The 15,048-nt window shown below is 45.1% G+C and overlaps 1 protein-coding gene across 1 annotated transcript; it reads left to right on the forward strand.

Moving 5' to 3' along the window:
• Positions 1–4: 4 nt before the first annotated feature.
• On the forward strand, positions 5–7,503 carry LOC308661740 (uncharacterized protein). The gene is made up of 2 exons (XM_081316912.1): positions 5–1,086; positions 6,133–7,503. Exons 1-2 carry the CDS (start codon positions 636–638, stop codon positions 6,780–6,782), a joined length of 1,101 nt encoding a protein of 366 aa, XP_081173038.1. The 5' UTR covers positions 5–635; the 3' UTR covers positions 6,783–7,503.
• The last annotated feature ends 7,545 nt before the right edge of the window (positions 7,504–15,048 follow it).

Genomic DNA, 15,048 nt, shown 5'->3' on the forward strand with positions numbered 1-15,048 from the left:
GCGCGCGCGCGGAGAGAAAGGGCGGGTTCTCGCTTCCTTTCTAACTCCGGGTTACAGCTCAGCACGTGAGGAGCGCGCGGGGGAAGAGACGGATGGGACGCCGGACGCCTTGGGTTGAGAGGGCGCCGCTCTCCCCCCCCCCCCCGCCCTCCTCTCCGGGAAGGCGGGATCAAAACTCTCAGGGGAGCCAAAAAAAAAAGAAAAGAAAAAGAGCGCGCGCTCCTGGAGCTGAAAGGCACGACGGGGCGTGGCCAGCACCTCCGGCTCCGGGGAAAAAGGGGAGGGGAATGAAAGGCACGGACGAGTGGAGGAGTCGAAGCCGTTTCCCGGCAAAGATCCCCATTGGGAGACGCCAACCCTTTGGAGTTGGGGATTGGTGGACCGCACAGCGGGGCGGGCTCGAAGGAGGGCCGCGGCAGCGGTGTTGCCTCACCCCCCTCCCCCGTCCCATGTCAACAAGCGGGGCGCCTGCGCCGGGGGTTTGCGCGTCTTTTCCTCTCATGCGCGGTATTTGCTTGCCGAGCCAGGCCCGGGGTTTGGCCTAGAGCCCCTGGCGCGGCGGCGGCGGCGGTACAATAAAGGCGGGCGGCCTTCCCCATCGCGGACTCTCGGAGCAGCCCCGCTGGAGGTTTAGGATGGCGGAAGACTCGCCCAAGCGGCGCAAGGCTAATTTCAACGAAGCGGAGACGGAGGTGTTGATCGAGCAGGTGTTGAAACACGAGCAGGTGTTGTTCGCGGCCGGACCGGGCCGGGCTTCCCCGGGCCAAAAGCGCAAAGTCTGGGAGCTCATCCGGCATAAGGTCAACCCGGTGGCCGCTTGCCCTCGCGAGGTGGAGGACCTGAAAAAGCGCTGGCGGGACCTGAAACGCCGCGATCGGAGCAAACTCTGCCGCGTCACCCACGGCGCCGGCGGGGTCGCTCCCCACCCCGCCTCGTTCGGCCTCCTGATGGGCAACGAGGACGCCTCGCCGCCCGACCAGCTCCGATCCTACCCTTCGGGGCTGCCCGCCCCCAACGAGGCTGTGCCCATCGTCGGGGGGATCGACACCCTGGATCTGCCCAGAGCCTCCTCCGGGACCGATATGGGTGAGTTGCAAAGGGAGCTGGACCCCGCAGCCTTTCCCTGCCCGGCGGGGCTGCGTTTCCCCCGCCTGGCTGTCCCTTCCTGGTTGATTCGGGGCTGGCTTTTCGGATGCTTTTTTTTTGGTCGTGGAGCGGAACCGTGAAGCGCTCTTCTTGGCCATCCCTTTGGGCGTTGGGCAAGCTCGGCGCGGTTTCTGATCTTCTTATGCCCAGAAGAAAAGCTGCTGGATGCCGTTTGGATAATATAAGAACTAACTCAGCGTTTCCCAACCTTAGGAACTTGAAGATGCGTGGACTTCAACTCCCAGAATTCCCCAGCCAGCTATGCTGGCTGGGGAATTCTGGGACTTGAAGTCCACGCATCTTCAAGTTCCTAAGGTTGGGAAACGCTGAACTAACTTACTCCCCGTCGCTGCCGCAGTTGCTGTTGCGTTGAATTTTATGCGGGCTAAAGTTCCGTGCGGGGTCACAACATCTTGGAAATGGGTCCTTGGAACCGCTTCCAGGCCGCTGCTAGAAATACTCCTTAAACCACAGGTCTGCAACCCGCGGCTCCGGAGCCGCATGCGGCTCCTTCAGCCGTCTCCTGTGGCTCCCAGTCCTCTGCCATGTGCAGTCCAAAAAAAAAAAGTGGGACTAAAAAAGTTCAACCAATCAATTCAAATATGCAGGGTAAAGTAACACCAGCTGCCTGCAATTAGTGCAGGTTCGAGTCCCACCAGGCTCAAGGTTGACTCAGCCTTCCATCCTTCCGAGGTAGGTAAAATGAGGACCCAGATTGTTGGGGTCAATTAAGCTGACTTTGTAATAATGCCGCTTGGGGTGTGTGTGAAAGCCCTAATAAGTAGGCATATACATAGAATGAAGGCTACTGCTAAGCTTGTAAGCCGCCCTGAGTCTTCGGAGAAGGGCGGGATATAAATGGAATTAAAATAAATAAATAAATATCTCACCTTGGCTCCACTCTTCAGTCAAACCCTGTTCTGTACATGCACGTATGTACGCACATGTGCACAGATTTTTTGCGGCTCCCAGTTTTTGCTTTTGTGAGGGAACCGGTTCCGAGTGGCTCTTTCACTGTTTCAGGTTGCTGACCCTTGCCTTAAACAGATATGAATGTTAGGAGTATCAGAACGAGAGAGGGGGGAAAAAAGAGCCTTGTGCCAAATTCAATTAGATTGATGGGAGTTCTTTCCAAAGTAATAAGACTTTCCCGTGCAATACCTGGAGATGAAACAGCATGGAAAGATCTGGGTGTTTTGTTTTGTGTTTTTTTTTAACCTGCTGGGCTCTCTCAAATGAATTAGAAAATAATAGAAAGTAAAGATGGGGCAGCTTAAATTCCTCCCTTACTGTAGCAGAAATATATTTTTGGTAAATGTGGAAACTTTAAGATGATGGAATTCAAACCATGATTTGGGCTTACATTTTGAAAATAACCCAGTGGACAGATGCAGAACAAGGTGCATAGCCTAAGTGTAAGAATATTAGGAACGGAAAGGTTCCTGCTTGCTTATGCTTAGAATTCATAGTTTCAAAGACAATTGCCAATATCCTTTCCCTTCTTTCAGGAAATATTGTTAGGTTGGAGAGACAGAGTCCAGGATGTCTTGGTATGATTTTAGGTGATTTGCAGTAGATAAACTAACGATTTTTGACTCCCCATTTTTTAAGACTAGTAACAAGACACTACACATCTCTCCCACTCCAAGAAAATTATATCACTGAAATGTATAGGAGTTGAAATTAATTCAGAACAGATATTTTTAGAGAAGCATAATGAGTATCATTCAACTAAATCAAACTGTTAGTTTGAGTTTCTTTAGTTTGTAAGAGTGTTTCTTCTGCACTAGGCTCCACTTCTGATTTTAATTTTAAAAAAAATCTGCAGTCTGAAATCTTTTCTTACACTGAACATCAATTGTGCAGGTAGTCCTCGAGTTAAGACCACAATTGAGCCCAAAATTTCCACTGCTAAGCAAGACAGTTGTTAAATGAGTTTTGCCCCATTCTATGGCCTTTCTTGCCACAGTTGTTAAGTGAATCACTGCAGTTGTTAGTAACATGATTGTTAAGAGAATCTGGCTTCCTCGTTGACTTTTCTTGTCAGAAGGTTGCAAGATGTGATCACGTGACCCTGGGACACTGCAGCCATCATAATAAATATATGCCAGTTGCCAAGCAGTCATAAGTCACTTTTTCTCAGTGCTGTTGTAACTTCAATCACTAAACAAATGGTTGTAAGTTGAGGACTACCTGTATTGATCTGGAATATCTAAGGATATGTTAGTCCATGTTGCAGACTATGTTCCCCCATGTATGCGGCTTCATATTTCAAATTAGAAATGGTGGCGGTAGTGCCCCCAGAAAAGATAACATCTTTGCTCTACTTTTCTATGTACTGCTTATGGGCTATTAATAACCCTGCAAGATTTAATCAATGGGGCAATCGGTGAGAGATGATGAATGAGATATATTGTAATCTGAATTATTCTGCAGAGAATAAAATTTGGTTGCATGCACCATATTCGGTTTTGTTCTGCAATAGTGCTGTGTTTTCCCCAGCACCTAATAGATGCATTCATACATAATATGGCACAGCTATAATAGGTGGTTTATAGAAGCATACTACATCAAAATTCGCATTCTGGCTTAGTGCAGCATCTTTTTGCATAATCATTGATTATTTTTTAAAAAAAAAATGCCCTCCAGTCAGTGTTGAGTTCTGGTAATCGCCTGGACAAGTCCTTGAAGTTTTCTTGGCAGGATTTCAGAAATGGTTTGCCATTGCCTCCCAGGGCTGAGAGAGATTGTTACTGGCCAATCACCCAGCTGGCTTTGTACCTAAGGCAGGACTTGAACTTGCAGTTGCCTGGTTTCTAGCCTGACTTTAATTCTATACCACTTTGCAGCTTTGAAGTCCAAACCATCATACAGGTAATACCTGAGTTCACTTAACGCTCGTTCGAAGTTACGCGATAAGCGCCCGTTTGTGTTTGCAAGAAAATACCAAAATTACAAATGTTGCAGGACCACAGCAGTTGTTCACCCTTATGAACGACTGCAGAGGCTCTGCAGCATTCACTCTATTGCCCCCCCCGTTCCCCACAACTGCTTCCCCCTCCCTTCCTGCCACGCCAGACTCACCTTGAGCATATCTGTCTTCTCTCTGCTGCTGTTTCTTTGCCTTTGGGGGAGAGAAGAGTCAACAAAAGCTCCTGGATGCCGTAGCATCACATGAGTTCAGGCACCCATCCTCTTTTGCAGAGAATGGGTACCTGAACTCTCACAAGATCCCGGATCCTGGAAACTTTCATTTTCGGCACAAACTCTGTGTCTGTCTCTCCTGCTCTCCCCCAACTCCTTTCCGCCACCATTGGAAACACTTTTAATCCAAACAGACACCTTGGGGAGATGGGAGCTCCTTCTGTGTGCAAATGCAACACTTGAAAATGCAGCAAATCGAAGAAGCTCCCCATCTCCCCAAGGTCTCCATTTGGACAAAAGGTGTTTGAGCGCCTATGGGACCCTTGGAAATACAGCGATTTGCTGCGTTTTCAAGAATTGCATTTGCACACAGAAGGAGCTCCCCATCTCCGCAAGGTCTCTTTTCAGATAAAAAAGTATTTGAGTGGCAGCCGCTTGAATTTCTCCGCTCCATCCGAGTGGAAGGAAATGGAGGTGCAGAGCAGGATTGCTCTCAATAAGGCAGGCGCATGCGAGCTAGCAGCGCACCCGCATCTTCTTGAAAGCAGTCCTGCTCCACACCTCCGGTTTCTTCCTTTTGGATGGAGCGGAGAAATTCAAGCCGCTGCCACTGCTTGAGTTGGGAGGACAACAAGGAGGAGAGCGGTCAGGATTTGGGCTACTGGCCGGTCAGGCAAGTAGTAGGCCAGGCAGCCTGGGTTGCTGGCTGCAGAGGGGAGATCGTGGTCGCTCAGGTGGCTGCCACCGCCACCAGCAGCTTGGACACAGGTGCAAGGGGACTCGCCCCATGATGCCTCCCCTCTCAGTTGAAGGCTTCGTTCCTGCCCTCAAACTAAGGCTGGTGCACACGAGCGAGCAGCGCACCCGGTCCACGGACAGCATTGCTTCCTGTACCCTTCCGACTCCGATTCCACGCTTTGCTCTATAGGCAAGCAAACAAAACAAACACTCCCCCCCCAGAATGGAATTTTCCAGGGGCCATGTTCTCTTTTGAACTTGCGTGATATTACAGCACCCAGGAGCTTCCATTGTCGACAGGAAAAGCATTTCCAAGCCAACTCTCCCTCAAAAGGAAAGAAACGGCAACAGAGAGGATTTTTGCAAGGTAAGTGAGTCCGGCAGGAAGCATCAGGTATCTTAGTGGGTCGGGGGGGGGCCCTTGTGGGCCTGTTCCAACACTAGGCCCTCCATGGCCTTCCCCACCCTGAGATACCTCATAGCACTTAACGAGCCATGTGAGCCATGTGTGTCTTAACGAGCAGGGAGTGATCTCGTTTGAGGTACGAGATTCACTCCCACAATTTTTTGAGTTACAAATAGAATGGGCAGGCTCCATTACTTTCGTAACTCAAGGACTGCCTGTATCAGTTTTTAAATTTAATTAGCTTTTAAAAATAAAATTAATTTAATTAAATATTTGCATTTTAAGACATGAAAAAAATCTTTTCAATAAGGAAGAAATTCTTCATCTTGTGTACATAAACAAAAACCATAAACAAGGTCTTTATGCATTTTAATATATAAACACATTGAAATGCTCTTCTCATAACATTGTTTCATTTCCTGGAAGAGATGAAAATACAGTAAACAACGCAACTAAATATTTTGTATAATACAATATATTTACTTTTGTTTTCCCCCTGTACTCTTGTCAGTTAAATTGCGTTGTGTTTTAAAAAGTGTTTGATTATTCAATTTACAGTGGTAAGTAAGGATATCCAGTGAAAACTACATCATTTCAGAATGATTGTAGTCACTTTTTATTTGTTGGTCATACCCAGGCTTAATAGTCAAGAATTCCATTCATAAAAGAGATTAACTTTTTATGCCTTTACCTTTCAGGTTTTGCAGATGATCCTGGCCCATCCCAACAACCGTGTGTAGAGAAAATAAATCTAAAAGAAGAAATAGTGGTGAAAGTAGTAGAACCAGAAGAAAGCTCAGAAGATATGGCAGTTGTTCCTCCTAGCCAGGAGCAGCTCCCTTTTTGGGGGATACCAAACGGAGGCCCCTGTGGAAAAGTAAAAGCCAAAACGAAAACTCAACCCCAGACAGACTGTAATGAAATTATAGAAGAAGATCTCTTACAGATCCAACAGAATCAGCTGCATATCATTCAGTCTGGGTTTGATAGCATCAATCATAACCTTCGGCTGCTACACCAAGGAATGCAAGATCTCAACAACAGCGTCAGCGTCATGGCACATACGTTAGTGGCTATAAAAAATGTCTATGTGAAAAACAATGCCGGCCCAACTACCTTTGCTACCGTCACTACTCAGACCACTGCAGGATACCTGAGTCCTGGCTCCCCTTTAGTTGAGGACAGAGTTAGAGTCCCAGTGGCTGGGAGTAGCAGCAGAAGCAGCAGCTGCAGCTCCAGCTCAATGTCACAAGAACCAGGCCCTTCAGAATTTCCTCGGCCTCCACACAGACCTATTAAGAAAGAACATTCAAATGGCTGCTACTATTTCTGTTTTGCAGATGTGTAAGACTTGAATATAATGTAAAGCAACTGTGACATCTGAATAGCTGTTCCGTACCCTGCTCCAGCACTGCATCATGGCTAACAGATTTCTCTGGCTATTCCTTTCTGATAATGCTAAATGTATGAGATCTCCAGCACCCCCATGTGCAGAAAGCCTGTATCATAAGAGGAACAACACTAGCTACAAATTGATTCAACTGACTGAGGGGCAATATAGCAATATTTACTATTAAATAAAGGGATTCTTTAGAGCTCAGTTCTATACATGTTTACTCAGAAATAGGTCCTGCTGTACCTTGTCGGGTTAACTTCCAAGTAAGAATGAATAAGATTTACCTGTCTGATATCTCATACATTGACTTGCTTAGAGGGAATAAACCCTGACATCTTGATATGTTGAGTTTAAAACGAAGAATGAAGAGATAACAGCTTTATTTTTTCTGGTATATGTCATATAAGACATCTTATTGTAACAATCCAAATTGTGAATTGGTTAAAAAAAAGAAGCTTATTTTAAGTGCTGCATAGTATCTCTCCTATAAGATATAATATGGATCTTACCTGTTCTAGCACTGGGAACAAATTGAAGCACTAAACCACCAGCAAAGTGCTTGCTAGTTTTTCCTGATTATTCCTCCATTATTGCTCATGCCTCACTGTTCAGAATACAATTTCCCCATCAAAACACTTTGCACAAAATATACAGTAATGGGAAGATTGCCTTTTGTTGTATAATAAAAGGAAATTTGTCCAAAAAAGGGAAAAAAAGTATTCTTGAGACTTATTTTCTAGGGACCTTTGTGCTTGTATTCTGATATGCTGAAGACTGGGTAAAAAAGCAGTATATTTATTATAAAAGTCTTTATAGAGGTCTTTGCACAAAACACTTCTTTCAGTGTGGATCTATTGAGAGAACTCCATAAAGGTATAGAAGAGGTTAAATCTCAAGTTGTATGATAAGCATTTCCAAGGCACTGTAGGGTAGCCTGCCTTATAGATACCAATAAGCTGGATGCCTGTTGCCAGATTCACAGAACTGCACGAGAATTTAGAAACGAATTAAGAAATTTCAGCATTAAGGCACTTCTAGAGCTGTTAATATAGATTAAATACTGTGACGAATCACACTGGGATAAACATGTATCTTCAACTACTGTTGCTTGTTATAAAATATTTCAATTGTGTAAAAGGTTACCACTCTTCTAGGCAGCATCTGGTGGTTTAGTTACATTCTCTTTTCCATCTCAGTGTCCTGTTATACGTTTAGGCATCTTTTAGCAGGTAAGAGTTTTAATGCATTAGTCTCGTATAGACATGCCTCATTGCAAATTGCTCCACATTAAAACCATTGGATGTTTAACTGGATAATACAATCACCTTTTAAAACTTCTTTTTAATCAATCAGACAATTTCCTTGAAGTATAAGCAATTTTTACAGGACACGTATACATAGTTCTCAGGTTTGGATACAGATAACACAATAGCATTGTGCTATTTTATCTTCATTGTAATCACAAGTCAAATCAGACTTTGAACAATTAGGGAAAATAGATTATAAATCTTCCCAAGTATTCAAGTTGGGCCAATCATTTTCTCTCAACCCTTGGAAGGAGGCAATAGCAAACTAATTGTGAAAAATTTTGCCAAGAAAACTTCAGAGCTTTGAACAGATTCTGAGAATTTGACAAAATTGAACGAAAGGGGAAAAAAACATTACAATTGTTCTTTTGTGAAAGATTAGTGCTGTAATCAGATGGTCGGGTGTGAGTCTCTCCTACTGAGATTCGGCCCAGGGGCGCAGTTGGGTCTGCTGCTGGCGTACCTACCACCTAATCGTGCAGCGGCGGCCCTACCCGAGCTACTCGATGTCCTCTCAGGGTTGGTGGTTGAATTCCCAAGACTCATGGTCTTGGGCGACTTTAATCTACCGTCCCTGGGAGGATCGTCCGAACTGGCTCGGGAGTTCATGGCTTCCATGACGGCCATGGACCTGTTGCAAATAATTTCTGGGCCGACTCATGAGAGAGGCCACAACCCAGACTTGGTGTTCTTGTCTGGACGGTGGCGTGATGATGTCGGTGGGGGTGCCACAACTATTACGCCCCTGTCATGGACCGATCACCACCTCCTGCGGCTAGACTTCCCCCTTGCCACCCCCCAACGTGGGTGCACGGTGCCAGTCAGATGGTACCGCCCTAGGCGCCTAATGGACCCTGATAAGTTCCAGGCAGCGCTTAGGGACTCGCTTGCACCCCCTGCTCACAGCTCGGCGGAAGCCTTAGTGGAAGCCTGGGAAAAGGCAGCCACGGAGGCTCTGGACCGAGTTGTACCCTTGCGGCCTCTGACCCGGCGCAGATCCCAGCGAGCCCCATGGTTCACCGAGGAGCTCCGGGAGATGAAGCGTCGGAGACGGGGCCTAGAGAGCCGTTGGAGGTCCAGTCGATCCGAATCCGACCGATTGCGACTAAGAATCCTCACCAGGTCTTATCTCGCTGCGATAAGGGTGGCAAAATCCAACTACTTTTCCACCCTCATCGCGTCCGCAGATAATCGCCCGGCTGCCTTGTTCAGGGTGACTCGCTCCCTATTAAACCAAGAGGTGAGGGAGGAACCCTTGCAGGGTCGAGCCGAGGAATTTGGTCAATATCTGCTGGATAAAATCGCTCGGATTCGAACTGGTCTGGACTCCAACTGGGCTGAGATGGAAGAACAAGACATGGACAGTCTTGTCGACGTCATCTGGGAAGAATTTGATCCTGTAACTCCTAAGGAAGTGGACAGGATTATGAGAAGGTTGAGCTCCTCCACATGCTTACTGGACCCGTGCCCTTCCTGGCTGGCCTATGCAGCTCGAGAGGCGACACGAGGCTGGTTCCTTGCGGTCATCTCTGCTTCTCTGAGTGAGGGTCACTTCCCCACCGCCTTGAAGGAGGCGGTGGTGAGACCTCTCCTCAAGAAGCCCACCTTGGACCCATCCTCTTTGAATAACTTTCGTCCAGTCTCCAATCTTCGCTTCCTTGCGAAGGTTGTTGAGAGCGTGGTGGCGCACCAACTTCCTCAGATCCTGGATGAAGCGGTTTATCTAGACCCGTACCAATCGGGTTTCAGGCCGGGCTACAGCACGGAGACGGCATTGGTCGCTCTGATGAATGATCTCTGGAGAGCCCGGGACAGGGGCCATTCCTCTGTCCTAGTCTTATTAGACCTCTCGGCGGCTTTCGATACCATCGACCATGGTATCTTGCTGCGACGCCTCAGGGGACTGGGAGTGGGAGGCACGGTTCTGCGTTGGTTCTCCTCCTTTCTCCAGGGTCGCTCGCAGTCGGTGCTGACAGGGGGACAGAGGTCGACCCCGAGGCCTCTCGCTTGCGGAGTCCCTCAGGGGTCGGTCCTCTCGCCTCTCCTGTTCAACATCTACATGAAACCGCTGGGTGAGATCATTCGCAGTTTTGGAGTAGGGTACCATCAGTATGCTGATGACACCCAGCTTTTTATCTCAACTCCTAACAATATCAGTGATGCCCTAGACGTGATGTCCCGCTGCCTGAAAGCGGTCCGGGAATGGATGGGGAGAAACAGGCTTCAACTGAACCCGGACAAGACTGAATGGCTGTACGTACCGGCAAGCCAGGAGATTCAGAACGTCCCACTGCTTAACATTGGGGACAAGTTACTTCCCCCTGTTGATAGGGCCCGCAACCTGGGTGTCCTCCTAGACTCGCAGCTCTCCCTGGAAGACCACATTGGAGCTGTGACCAAGGGGGCCTTCTCCCGGGTTCGACTAGTTCGCCAACTACGGCCTTATCTGGACCTGGATTCCTTACGTACAGTCACCCATGCCCTTGTGACATCTCGCCTAGACTATTGTAACGCTCTCTACATGGGGCTGCCCTTGAGATCCACTCGGAAGCTTCAACTGGTGCAAAGTGCGGCGGCACGGACACTCTTGGGAGCCTCCCGATACTCCCATATCACACCTCTCCTCCGTGTGCTGCACTGGCTTCCGGTTGCCTTCCATGTGAAGTTCAAGGTGCTAACAATGACATTCAAAGCCCTACATGGCATGGGTCCGGACTACCTACGGGAGCACCTTCTGCCGATGTCAGCACCCCACCGTCCTGTGCGCTCCCACAGAGAGGGCCTCCTCAGGGTGCCACCGCTCAAGGAATGTCGGCTGGTGGCCCCCAGGGGGAGGGCATTCTCAGTTGGTGCGCCAGCCCTCTGGAACACCTTACCAACCGAAATCCGGATGGCCCCTGACCTCCGTACCTTCCGTCGCGACTTAAAAACTTTCCTGTTCCAGCAGGCTGGCCTGGCATGATAACGTTAATTGGGGTCCCAGTTTGTGTTCATTAGTGTTTCTTATTATTTTATTGTTCGGTCTGTATACCTTCCTTCCTCTGTACACCGCCCCGAGTCCCTCGGGAGAAGGGCGGTTTATAAAAACTAATAAATAAATAAATAAATAAATAAATAAATAACATCTGAGAATTCAGATGGAATAATTCAGAACCAATTAACAAGAAAAATTAGTTGTCCACTATAACTACTTATTAAAGGCAGAAAATATATTTACATAGGTTGATTTCTAAAGGTCTAACACTTTTCGGGCCAGCCTAAAATACACAGCAAATTTTGTGTTAATTTTCACATAATCATTTGATACATACTGAATCAGCTTGAATCTATTCATTCATATTAGCACTGGATTCTTAAGATTCTATTTCAATAAGAAAAGCTGTGGTTCAGGTAGCATTCTGAGGTAAGCATTATTCCCATTAATTAAGCTATCTTTGGTTTGGGTACAGCAGTTGAGACAGAAATGAAGGCAAATTATTATTGGATGCTTTAAAATCCTCAGATAATATTTGCCTCAAAATACTGTATTACTTAAACCTCTGCTATGATTCCTTTCTCCTTCAAATGCAATTTTTCAGTTATTCTGAAGCAGCATACAGACAGTACCAGTTTAAATCTTCAAGATGGAATTGATTCTATATGGATATTTGTAGAAAAGTGCTTTGCTTTAATGCGACAGGTATAATAAACAAGAAAATATTCCAAATACTTTATCAGAAGAAATGTGCCACAAATAACGACTTCTGGCCTGTAACCCTGCCTTCCTGTGAATTTTTCTTGTCCTACCCTATATACTATATACCCTATATTTATTTATTTATTTATTTATTGATGGGATTTATATCCCGCCCTATCTCCCGAAGGACTCAGGGCGGCTAACAACAAAACATATAATAAGTACAGAAATCAAGATAAAAATAAAATTGAAATCATCTGTGCAATAAATTAAAATTAAAGAATTAAAAAATAAATTAAAAATTCTAAATATAAATTAATTAAAATGCCTGTCAGTCCAGGTCAGCCTGGTGGAACAGGAGTGTTTTGAGGCCGCGGCGAAAGGATTGGAGATTTTGGGTCATCCGAAGCTCAGGTGGGAGCTGATTCCATAGGGCTGGCGCTCCCACAGAGAAGGCCCTCCCCCTGGGGGTCACCAGCCGACATTGCCTAGCTGACGGTACCCTGAGGAGGCCTTCTCTGTGTGAGCGTACTGGACGATGGGAATTTGTTCCCGGCAGCAGATGGTCCTGCAAGTATCACGGACCTAAGCCATGTAGGGCTTTAAAGGTAAGTACCAGCACCTTAAATCTCACCCGGAGGGCAACTGGTAGCCAATGCAGCTCACGCAGGATGGGTGTAATGTGGGAGTATCGGGGTGCTCCCATCACAACCCGTGCAGCTGCATTTTGCACCAGCTGAAGCCTCCGGGTGGTCTTCAAGGGCAGCCCCATGTAGAGAGCATTACAGTAATCTATACGGGAAGTAACGAGTGCGTGTGTGACTGTACGTAGGGCATCTCGGTCCAAAAAGGGGCGCAATTGGTATATAAGACGAATCTGTGCAAATGCCCCCCTAGCCACGACTCCAATATGATCTTCAAAACTGAGTCGTGAATCTAGGAGGACGCCCAGATTGCGTGCTCTATCAATGGGAGGTAACATCTCTCCTCCTATAGTCAGAGATGGAACCTCTATACTAGTGTCAGAGGTAAAGACGTCTGCCCTTGGGTCTTGACTGAAATCATTCAGATTTGAAGCATAAATTAGGGTTGCAGTGTAGCGTATCCCACCTTCTGAAAGAATTATGACCACCAGACACAAACCATTAATCATGAACATTCAAAAAATTTAACCCTAATAAATTATCAGCATATAAGTGTGATAACAAATCTTTTCTATTTGTAGAACTGAATTTCTTTATATATTCTGGCCTATTCTTTTGTTCCTATCTTATGCCACCATAAAATAATGTTTTGGGGAGTTAGTTTCTGCCACATGTTGCCATTTCTGGCCTGAGATCTACAATATGTTTATTTACAAGATTAGTTTATCTAAAACATAGTAGAATGTTGCTCATAATGGAAGATGAGGCATTTAAAACTTTCCTTCAAGACTGTTGCCAAATTAAATATGGAAATGGAGTTGGCGTCTTGCTCTCATACAAGGCTCACTTTCTGTATATCACTGTAGTAAGTAGTTGTTCTAGACTGAATGGTTCAATACAGGTAAGCCAGTAATTCAAAGATTGCAAAAAGAGTGTGACCTTTCCTGAATTAACAATAGGTCATGATGACCTATTGATATATGCAGTTGTTTTGTCAAATGGGTTTAACTTGTTACTATTACCTTGGTCCTTTTTATTTTTTCACTTTCATGGATAGATTATATAATGTGAGAAATGTGTGAATAATGCTAAAATAATGATAAAACAGGAACAGCAGTAGGCGTGAGCTTAAATGGACTCCAGAAGATGGTAGAGGACAGGAAGGCCTGGAGGAACGTTGTCCATAGGGTCCCGATGGGTCGGACACGACTTCGCAGCTAACAACAACAAGGAACAGTTTTACAGCAGAAATATGATATATTTCACATCAAGACAAACACTCTGATAATGCTTAGGAACCTTATGCATAACTACTCAAATGTCCAAAATAATAGTACATTTCACGGAAATATACTTATTTGTTTCTAAAATAGTAAATACCAATTAATTCAGTGGTGGGATTCAAATATGTGAACAACTGGTTCCCTGTGTGGATGCCGCTTCCAGAAGTCCATTCTGGGCCTGGGGAACAAAAAATAGCTACTGGTTCTGCCCAACTGGTACGAACCAGCTGAATCCCACCACTGAATTAATTGTATATTTATATATCTAAATACTTTGGATTCTGATTTTGATTCCCTAGGTTTAAAATGCTTAATGTTTAAAAAACAAATCTAATACTAATACCTGTTTTATATTTATGGGCATTCTAAAACATTTTAAAAAGCAAAATACAGGTAGTACTTGATTTACAACAGCTCATCTAGTGACCGTTTGAAGTTATAACGGCACTGGAAAAAGTGACTTATGACCGTTTTTCACACTTATGACTCCAGATTCACATGATCAAAATTCAGATGCTTGGCAACTGACTCATATTTATGATACAACAGTGTGCCGCGATCATGTGATCTTTTTATCTTCTGATAAAGGAAGTCAATGGGGAAGCCAGATTCCCTTTAACAACCATATTACTAACTTAACAATTGCAATGATTCACAACAACTGTGGCAAGAAAAGTAAAATGGGGCAAAACTCACTTAACAACTGCCTTGTTTAGCAACAGAAATTTTGAGCTCAATTGTCATAGGTTGAGGATTACCTGTACACCCAAGCAATAGGGACATGGTGAACCCAACAGAAATTGGTTGAATGTGCTAGCAAGAAATAGAGTAAGCAGAAAAACATCCATATTTACCGATATTTATTCCATTACTGTAGAAAAGTTTTATTAAAATGTTGCATTCATTATTGACAATTTCAAAAGCCGATCTTTCACAAATCTGCACTCCCTCTTTTCGGCGGCACATTTCCATTTTCCAGAGAGGAAAAATTATTGTTTTTCATAGCTTGTTCCAATTTACATTGTATCCAAAACTATTTTTAGATGAGTTCCATTAAAAATAAATTGACAAATCTAGTCAATGTTGTTTGCATGCTGAATGATTTTTATTTAGAACCAGTTTATAAAAATAAAATACAAAATAATTTAAAAACAGAACTCAAAACATTTACAAAAACTTGATATGATACAAATGGGGTAAAATAAATAACTACATCTTTATGTACAAATGAGCATTATAAAGACACCATTGTCAATACCTTATGTTTCTGAGTGACTAAGCAAAATGGTAAGACATCTAATTTGAACT

Source organism: Vipera berus (assembly GCF_964194415.1).
Source record: "Vipera berus genome assembly, chromosome: 1".
Classification (NCBI taxonomy): domain Eukaryota; kingdom Metazoa; phylum Chordata; class Lepidosauria; order Squamata; family Viperidae; genus Vipera; species Vipera berus.

Bases quoted from the DNA above. Each gene is read 5' to 3' on its own strand.
- LOC308661740 (XM_081316912.1), top strand. From the start codon at position 636: ATGGCGGAAGACTCGCCCAAGCGGCGCAAGGCTAATTTCAACGAAGCG. The intron at 1,087-6,132 runs GTGAGTTGCAAA...TTTACCTTTCAG, and splicing joins CTCCTCCGGGACCGATATGG to GTTTTGCAGATGATCCTGGC.